Source organism: Gadus macrocephalus, chromosome 21, assembly GCF_031168955.1.
Source record: "Gadus macrocephalus chromosome 21, ASM3116895v1".
Lineage (NCBI taxonomy): Eukaryota > Metazoa > Chordata > Actinopteri > Gadiformes > Gadidae > Gadus > Gadus macrocephalus.
The window spans coordinates 1,586,539-1,596,581 of NC_082402.1; the positions used below are offsets into that span (position 1 = coordinate 1,586,539).

The 10,043-nt window shown below is 52.8% G+C and overlaps 1 protein-coding gene across 1 annotated transcript in view; it reads left to right on the top strand.

The window, feature by feature from the left end:
• Positions 1-9,146, top strand: part of mei4 (meiosis-specific, MEI4 homolog (S. cerevisiae)) — a 39,665-nt gene extending 30,519 nt beyond the window's left edge. The window contains exon 5 of the mRNA XM_060042381.1: positions 8,520-9,146. Coding sequence (XP_059898364.1) covers positions 8,520-9,146 — 627 coding nt within the window. The remainder of the gene's footprint in view (positions 1-8,519) is intronic.
• Positions 9,147-10,043: the final 897 nt, after the last annotated feature.

Genomic DNA, 10,043 nt, shown 5'->3' on the forward strand with positions numbered 1-10,043 from the left:
AGACACACACACACACACACACACACACCCTCAGACACACACCCTCAGACACACACACACACACACACACACACACCCTCAGACACACACACACACACACACACCCTCAGACACACACACACACACACACCCTCAGACACACACACACACACACACACACACACACACAGACACACACACACACACACACCCTCAGACACACACACACACACACACACACACACCCTCAGACACACACACACCCTCAGACACACACACACCCTCAGACACACACACACACACACACACACACCCTCAGACACACACACACACACACACACACACCCTCAGACACACACACACACCCTCAGACACACACACACACACACCCTCAGACACACACACACACACACACACACCCTCAGACACACACACACACACACACACACACACACACACACACACACAGACCCAGGCGGGGGTGTGTGTGTTCCGTTGGCCGGGCGGCGGTCTGTCCTCTGGGGGGTAGAACGCTCCAGCCAGGGACACCGGGACGGTCCCCCCCCCAACGGGACCCCTAGTCCGGGGCGGGCCTGAGGTCCGGTTCCCCGCGCTGTGAGCGTCCCGCTCCGCTGTCCCGTGTTCCCAGAGCTCCAGGGATGTGTTGTGGGACAGCAGTAACTTATCAACGTGTACGTAAATGTTGCAGTAGAAAACAACGCTGGGGGGTTCGAGGGACCAGGTCCGCCCAGCCCCCCCCCCCCCCTCCAGACTTCAGCCCCCCCCCCCCCCCCCTCCAGACCTTCAGTCCCCCCCCCCCCCCTCCAGACCTTCAGCCCCCCCCCCCCCCTCCAGACCTTCAGCCCCCCCCCCCCCCTCCAGACCTTCAGTCCCCCCCCCTCCAGACCTTCAGCCCCCCCCCCCTCCAGACCTTCAGCCCCCCCCCCCCCTCCAGACCTTCAGTCCCCCCCCCCCTCCAGACCTTCAGCCCCCCCCCCCCCTCCAGACCTTCAGTCCCCCCCCCCCTACAGACCTTCAGACCCCCCCCCCCCTCCCAGACCTTCAGTCCCCCCCCCCTACAGACCTTCAGTCCCCCCCCCCCTACAGACCTTCAGACCCCCCCCCCCCTCCAGACCTTCAGTCCCCCCCCCCTACAGACCTTCAGTCCCCCCCCCCTACAGACCTTCAGACCCCCCCCCCCTCCAGACCTTCAGACCCCCCCCCCTCCAGTCCCCCCCCCCTCCAGACCTTCAGACCCAGCGGGGTATCTCAGTCCTCTACCCAATCAGTGACCGGCCGAACCCAATGCGGGTGCATTCCGCTCCCGGCCCCTGTCCTGACGGACAGCTCGGCCCGCCAATGGGAGAGGCTGAGCGGTGGCTGTCAGACTTGTGGTATTATGGTGTTGTTCTCTGGGAGAGAGTGGCGACAGCTCTCCGTCGGAGCTGTCATATCAGACGTCTACCGCCAGCGGGGGGGGGGGGGGGGGGGGGGGGGTCAGTCTATCAGGAGCCCCGTCTCCTGTGTGCTGTGTGCGTCTCCAGTGTTGTGAGTCTGCTGTGTGCGTCTGTGTTTCTCCAGTGTTGTGAGCCCGTTTGTGTGTGTGCGTGTGTCTCTGGTGTTGTGAGCCCGGTGTGTGCGTGTGTGCGTCGGCCTTCGTCTCCGCGTGCGCACACCGAAACAGACGCGGACAAAGGCGGGGTCAAGGTCCCCGTCGCCGGGCGCGCGAGGGGGGGTGGCATTGATTTCCTGTCCGGTGAGCCTGAGGCGCGTCGGGCGCTCCTATCTGTGATCTACAGGAGGAGCAGGTCGGCTGGGAGGACCCGGAGGAGGAGACTGTGATAGGAGCTGCTCCCCCGAGGTGGCGGGGTCGACGTGAGTCACCCCCGTCCTCCTCGCTGACCACGCGGCATTCAGAGCTCGTTCCCCAGGGAGGAGGAGCGTTAAATCACGTTGGGAAGGAGGAACGGGGTTTGATCGTCCATGTGTGAATGTATTGATCAGGTTTCAGTGTTATCGGCCATGCCAGACTGGGTTTAATGACATGCTTTACGACACCAGAGATTCATCGGACTAGGCAACTCAGACCTCAGCCTCCGCGACGGGAGGGACTTCCACGATGACCCTGGTCGTCATGATGTGAAGAATATGTAACCGGTTGCTTGGTCATTGTATAACGTTGAAGAAGTACCGCGATGCCTTTAACTGTCCATGGATGTACTCGACATCAGGCGATTCGATCCCTCGACGAGCGCCTCCCAGCCTCTCCCCGGGCTGACGAGCGCCTCCCAGCCTCTCCCCGGGCTGACGAGCGCCTCCCAGCCTCTCCCCGGGCTGACGAGCGCCTCCCAGCCTCTCCCCGGGCTGACGAGCGCCTCCCAGCCTCTCCCCGGGCTGACGAACGCCGACCTGCGTCCCCTGAACCCACTGCTCTCCTCGCCGCTCCACACCGCCGGCTCCCCGTTTCATTCTCTTTGTTCTCCGCTCCGATGGGTCCGAGCAGAGAGCAGAGAGCAGAGAGGAGGGTCTCATCTACCGCACCGTTAGATCTCGTGGAGGGCTGCGCTCCGTAATCTCTGCTGCTGCTGTTATCTGGCGGCGGCGGGCCCGGGACGCTGCTGGAGGAATACTAATTAGAGTCCAGGTCCCCACGGCCCGCAGGGGGGGGGGGGGGGGGGGCACTCTGAGGGAGGTCCTCGCGACACACGCATGTACACACGCATGTACACACGCAACACACTGTCATTAGTGTACCCTGCTGCAAACACACGCACGCACACAAGTGACACAACACGTGATCATTAACCTGCTGCCAACACACAACACACTGGCATTAGTGTAACCTGCTGCAAACACGCACGCGCACACACACAACACATGATCTTTTGTGTACCCTACTGCGTGCAGACACGCAGCAATTAGTGTCTTCTATTTAACTTTGATTAACAGGTAGGCTGAATCCAGTTTTGTATGCAGCAGATGTTGGTAGATGGGTGCAGAAAGCCTTTAGAAAATATTATGTTTCAAAATGTGAATGCGATGAGCTGTTTTTTTCCCTCGGGGGGGCAATTTCACCGATGAGTTGCAGTATAAATGACAACAATAGAGTGGATCTGCGTCCCTAATTCTCGGATTATGTAAGACGTGATTAAGGTTTGCCGGCGCGGTTTTATCCTCAGGGTAACTCATTGCGTCTGTTCCCGGCCAGGGGTGGGGGGGGGGGGGGGATAAGGGTGTTTATCTTCTGAAGAGCTCCCCCCCCCCCCCCCTTTACAGAGGTGTGATCGTCTGCCAAGCTGCAAGGTCTCCCCACTTTCATCTCATCGCTAGAAGTTTACGTTCACCTCATCGCCCCCCCCTCCCCCTCCTAAACCCGAGCCGATCCGAGCTGTAGTCAGAAGAACCAGGTTCGATCCCCCGGCTCCTCCTAGCTGTGAGTGTCGAGGTGTCCCACAGCGAGGCGCCTCACCCTGACTGCTCCCGACGAGCTGGCGGTCGGCGTGCGTGGCTGACTCCGCCGTCGGTGTGTGAATGTGTGCGTGAATGGCTGAATGTGAGGCGACGGAACACTGCGGCGACGCCTTCCAGAAGTGTTGTTTAACCTCCGCCACTGTCCCCGGCGACGAGCCGTGACTTTAACCACTCATTTGGGCGGTTAGGGAGATTTGTTCGTACGCCGGTCAAAGCAATTAGTTTTATTGGCAATAAATCACTGCATTTACGTTCTTCGCCTGTCCGATACGTTTTGTCCACATCTCGCTGATTCCGAAACATTTCCAAGTCAGAGGCTCAAAGTGGCTCTCAGAAAGCAATTGCTTGGTCGGTACATTCTGACATTTGTCAGAATGACAGGGAGGGAGGGAGAGAGGGAAGGAGGGAGGGAGGGAAGGAGATGGTCTTTGTGTGGAGGAGATGAGAGGATGGAGGGCGAGAGGAGGGAGCGAGAGAGGAAGGGGGGAGAGAGGATGGAGGGAGAGAGGAGGGGGGGAGAGAGGAGGAAGGGGGAGGGGAGAGAGGATGGAGGGAGAGAGGATCGAGGGAGAGAGGAGGGGGGGGAGAGAGGATGGAGGGGGGGAGGAGGGGGGGAGAGAGGAGGGAGGGAGGGAGGCCGGAGGGAGGGAGAGGGTCTATATGTGAATGAGATGAGAGGGAAGGAGTAGGGAGGGATAAAAGTGTCTGCCAAATGCCCTAAAGGTAAATGTACCACCAGAGCAGAGAAACGAAGGTATGGATTCAGTGTGTAAAACCAAACACTAAATCTCGGTAACGTCTGACACTCTAATAATAATAATGACTTGTATATATTAAAGTCCCACTATGCAACTTCGGGCATTTCTTCGCTGTTTTCTTGGTTTTGGCACGTACATTTCTCTACACAGCGCCCCCTACAGCTTCGTAGTAGATATTTCACAACACTGTCGTAACAACTCGTTGACGACCCTTCCCCGTGCACTTCTACGCGAGCCATGTGCATTTGTTTTCAAAGAAGCCGGCGAATGCGTGGAGCCATATCCGAAGTAGATGTTCATAAAGTGTAGGCAAGGTTATACATTTTTAAAATGGTGTATTTGTATTGCAATAAACATAAATCCATCCTTTTTTATAGTTGACGGGGAGAATTTATATCCTAGATTATAATTGTTTTATCTTAGGTTGAACAGAACATTCAGTGTAAGAGTGTTGGCCAACATAATATTCTAAATAAACAAGAACCTGGATTCGGGGATTCAGTCTGTATCTGGGGGACGAGACAGACGAACAGCAAAACACCCATGGAAACAAAGGTGTTTATATGGTTGCAACCAAGCAAGCTAGAAACATACAGGGCTCACAACAAAACGGTCGAGAAAACAATTTTTACAGGGCTCACAACAAAATGGTTGAGCAAACAAATTTGTACAGAGACTATCAACATCAAGAATACCACGAAGACTAAAGTTCACCCAAGGGTACTTTCAATTTCAAAAGCAACACGGCCGAGTCGGCGTCTGATTTGCAGTCTTCTTCTTCTTTCAGTTCACGCTATTCCTGAAAAGCTTGCCCAACGTTTACTCGTGTCTGGCCTCTCTGTCGGTCAGTCTCCCTTTTCTCTTCTTCTGTTCCTCCGACATTGGGTTTCTCTGTCTCTTTTTAGTCGGCTGATCTATGATGAATGTAACAATCCCTTAGTTACTTGTGTTTATATCGAGCCGGTTCCGTGTTTGGGGGTCTGTGCCGTAAAGCAATTCGTTACTTCGCGAGACCCGAGACTCCCGCGAGAGTGGGCGGCGGGTCGCCGGCAGAAACATATTCCTTTTCTCCGCCAAGATGCGGAAGGGGGAGTCGAAACAACGAAAAATCGAACAAAAATGTATAATAGAACCATCGCAATGACTCTTAGCCTGTTATATTAAGGTAAATCAAGCCAAAAAAGTTGCATTTTCACTCGTGTCTGATCTCTTTTCTGGTCCATTCTGCTTTTGTTCCACCGACAGTCGCCTCTTGGGTCCCTTATCAGTCGATTGATCCATGATGAATGCAACAATTGCCTCGCAACTGGCTGTTTATATCTAGCCGGTGCCATGTTTGGGGGCGTGTCTGTGCCGTAAAGCATTTTCGAAACTACAATCTGACCACATTTTCGAGGCGCGATTGGATACTTCCGCTGCGTCACATCCGGATTGTGTCGGTCCGAACAGAGCAAGTTGCATATGCGCTTTTTCCTTGTTGAGGTGACATGGGGCAATGACACACCCACCAAACGACCCAGAAATGGTTGCAGAACCATCAGAATAACTCTTAACCAGCATAATTAATGTAATTTTGGCTAAAAAAGTTGCATAGTGGGCCTTTAATGACTAGAACGACTGCTTGTTTCAGAGTGAGATGGAGGCTCTGAAAACACTGTTTATCGTAGCGTCCTTACCCATCACCTCCACTCTGAGCACACCCGGGTCGCGGCCCTGAATTAAAGAGCGGCCCTCAGGGGCCGAGCGTAAAACTGGAATCCATTTCATGTCCTCCTCGCCTGAATCCTCCCGCGGAGGAGTTTTATGTAATTTTTGCGATTTCAATTAAGTTTTTGGCCTCCGAGGGATATGAAGTGTGTGTGTGTGTGTGTGTGTGTGTGTGTGTGTGTGTGTGTGTGTGTGTGTGTGTGTGTGTGTGTGTGTGTGTGTGTGTGTGTGTGTGTGTGTGTGTGTGTGTGTGTGTGTGTGTGTGTGTGTGTGTGCGTGCGTGCGTGCGTGCGTGCGTGCACCGGTCTATCTCGGGCCCCTCTGGGGAGGGTGTAATGCTCTTCTCAGCTGTCCCTTGGCAGAAGGGACAGACTAGTGGCTCTGAGCCCCCATTGTGGAGCTGGGGGGGGGGGGGGGGCGGGGATTGGGAGATCAGCGATACACTGAGACGCAGCTCTCAGGCTTTGGTGCATCGCAGTCCGATTTCTGTGTGTTGGAAGCCAAACTCTGAAAGAACTTATTTTAGATGAAAGTTATGCAGTGGGTTACATCACAGTGCGATGGATTCAGCCTGGCCCCAATCTCCACCTAAACGCAATTAAAACCTAGCCTTAGCCCTCGTGACACACAGCCAGCGCAGACCTTTATGACGCACAGCTAGCTTGGGATGGAGACGAAGAGAGAGATACATCTTCTCAACACCTTGAACTTCAGATGACACGGTGGGGTGTGAGGGTGTGTGTGAGGAGGTGGGGGTGTGCGTGTACGACAGACCCTCAAGCCAACCATGCGGTACGAAACAGCTTTCAGGGTAACAATCAGCTGCTTACATAACGTCTTTCTCTGTATTCCTGTGTTCTTTAATACGGATTATCCCCGGATGACTGACAGGAATATGAATGTAAGTCGACGGGACCATGAGTCTTCTAAAAGCCTTTCTGAGTCCTTCAGCTTGGGAGGTGTGAGTGTGTTTGCGGTGTGTTTTTACGGTGCTTTATTTGAGTGTGTTATTAGTGGTGTGCATTATTTGTCTTGTGTTTTATTTGTGTGGTTCATTCTTTTTGTTGGCTGAATTTGTGATTTTGTTGTTTCTGTTTGACATAGTCAGGGGTGCTCATAACTGGTACGCAAGTACGCATGCGTGGCCATAATCAGGGATGTGGATCGTCACTTTTGTCGCTACAATGCTTCTGCGTAACTAACGGGGGATCGAAAAAAATCAAAAAAAACAAAATACATTGAGCAGCAACTTTGGCATTCACCACCAGCAAAGAAAAGACAAATGGAGCCCGAGCAGAAGAAAATTGTTTTTGAAAAGTGGTGCCAAGATGTGTCGTGGCTCGAAACGAGAGATACGCACCCTGAAATGTGCGCTCATGTGCGCTGTGTGCGCTGTGCACCGTGCACACACTGGAGAACCGCCCAAAGTCAGCTGATCGCAACGTTCCTTTAGTGAGATATTGAAACGCTCCGTGGTCAAGCTGCTGCAGTTTGATAAAAAATAAATAAAGGTGGAGCAAAAAACACGGCTGTGCTTAAGAAGTGCAGCATTGAAAATGGAATCTCCTTTGTGAAACTGGGTAAGTTTCATAAGTTCATAAGTTACTTGTGGGGCTATGTGCGAGGTGCGTACCACCAAACACCATCTCCTGGTACTCACCTGAGCAACTCACTGCAAAAAGTTATGTGCACCCCTGGATGTAGTTGTGTTATTCATGTGTGTGTGTGTAGGGCTGGCCCGAATGCCATTTTTCAGGCTTCGAATACTCGTTGGTTTTTCCGAGCGAATATTCGAATACTCGTTCCAGAAAAAAACACCATCAAAAACAACATTAATAATCCCGATATACTCCCTGGAACCGATTTTGACAGTATCTGCATATTTTGTTGAAGATTTAATAGCTTTTGAACGTTAATTAGTAGGCCTAAGTAGGTTGAAGTTCCTTCGTTTTTCCCTGTGAAAGCGAACCGCTGTTGCTCCGTTCCAAATCAGCTGTCCTCTGCCATCTCAGCCCTTACGGGAGCTTTTCAATTCATCCTGGAACGTGCATCTTTTCAGGGAATTTGTACAATAAATCCATAACAAATACCGAATATTGATCGTCTGATGTGTCCATATTCTATCCATTATATTGACCGGGTATTCCCAAGACGCTCACGCTCTGCAGCAAGCCAGTCACAGTTGATTGGCGCGGCGCTGTACAGCGAACGTAAACAATCAACTAAGCTAAGGTTTTAAGTATTACTTTTCCTCCAGAGATCCCGCTAATGTTGTGTTATAAATGAAAGGGAAACAAGATATCTATTCTTCCTCCACCTCTCTCGCTTCTCTGCTTGGTGTCGCTGACGCTTATAGTTTGCCTCCCTCGCTCTGGTAACGTCAAGTACGTGAAAAAAAAAAAAAAACGATGCTCCGAATACTGATTTAAGCTTCAAATACAAATTTTCCGAACGAGTATTCGAATATTCGAATAATTCGGGCCAGCCCTAGTTGTGTGCTGACTTTATTTGCGTGCAACTTCGGTTTGATCTCTGTTATCTGTGTTACGCTGTGCGACCCTGGTGTCTGAGCGTCCGTCTCCATGGTTACCCCCCCCCGCCCAGGTGGAGGAACACCTGGAGCCGGAGGACGAGGTCCTCCACCTCCACGAGAACTCCTTCCACCTCTTCTGGCTCCTGGAGCGGCTGCTGCAGCCGGGGGTGGAGGGGGCCCCCCAAGACTACCAGGGGGCAGGGGCCCCCCAAGACTACCAGGGGCCCCAGGACTGTGGGGGGGCAGGGGCCCCCCAAGACTACCAGGGGGCAGGGGCCCCCCAAGACTACCAGGGGGCAGGGGCCCCCCAAGACTACCAGGGGGCAGGGGCCCCCCAGGACCAGGGACCCCAGGACTGTGGGGGAGCAGGGGCCCCCCAAGACTACCAGGGGGCAGGGGTCCCCCAGGAACAGGGGCCCCAGGAATGCTTGGGGGCAGGGGTCCCCCAGGACCGTGGGGCCTTCCAGGGGCCCCAGGGAGGGACCGAGCTCCAGGGGCTCCAGGGAGGGACCGAGCTCCAGGGGCTCCAGGGAGGGACCGAGCTCCAGGGGCCCCAGGGAGGGACCGAGCTCCAGGGGCCCCAGGAACGCGAGGCCTTCTTGGGGCTCCTCGGCCACAGCGTCCTGCTGCTGTCCGATGAGTTCCCGCTCTTTGCTCTCTACATGTGGCGGATCGGGGCCCTCCTGTCCTGGTCTTAGAACCAGGACCCCCGCGCCAAACCAGTACACAAACCAGTACTCCAACCAGTGCACAAACCAGTACACAAACAGGACACAAACCAGTACAATAACCAGTACACAAACCAGTGCACAAACAGGACACAAACCAGTACACAAACCAGTGCACAAACCAGTACACAAATCAGTACACGTTCAGCTGGGTCCTGTTTATTTAGTTGTTTCAGTCGGATCAATAAATGTTATACTTTACTGCAACTATTTTGTATGTGTATTAATGTTAAGCCGTTGCTATAAACGTTTTTATAAAGAGTGTCGGACCCCGGCTCATTTCTCAGGAGGAGTTGATGGACTGACCCCCACGGTGAGGTTGGGGAACTTGGAACGCATTCATTAAAGATTGTGATCCGAATGTCAGGCGACAAAAACACTCTACTGCACTGTAGTGGTGTTGTGTTACACCGTAGTGTCCTCACTGCACTGTGGTGTCAACGCTGCATTATGTTACACTAGTGTTATTGTGTTAAACTGTAGTGTTGTGTTACACTAGTGTTATTGTGTGTGTTTTTGTGTAACACTAGTGTTGTTAGACTGTAGTGTCGTTGTGGCACACTAGTGTTATTGTGTTTGTTGTTCTGTCACACTGAAATGTTGTTATGTGTGTTGTGTCACACTAGTATTATTGTGTGTGTTGTGTTACACTGTAGTTTTGTGTGTGTTTGTAGTGTTGTTGTGTAACACTGTAGTGTTATTGTGTGTGTTGTTGTGTCACACTGTAGTATTATTGTGTGTGTTGTGTTACACTGTAGTTTTGTGTGTGTTTGTAGTGTTGTTGTGTAACACTGTAGTGTTATTGTGTGTGTTGTTGTGTCACACTGTAGTATTATTGTGTGTGTTGTGTTACACTGTGTTGTGTGT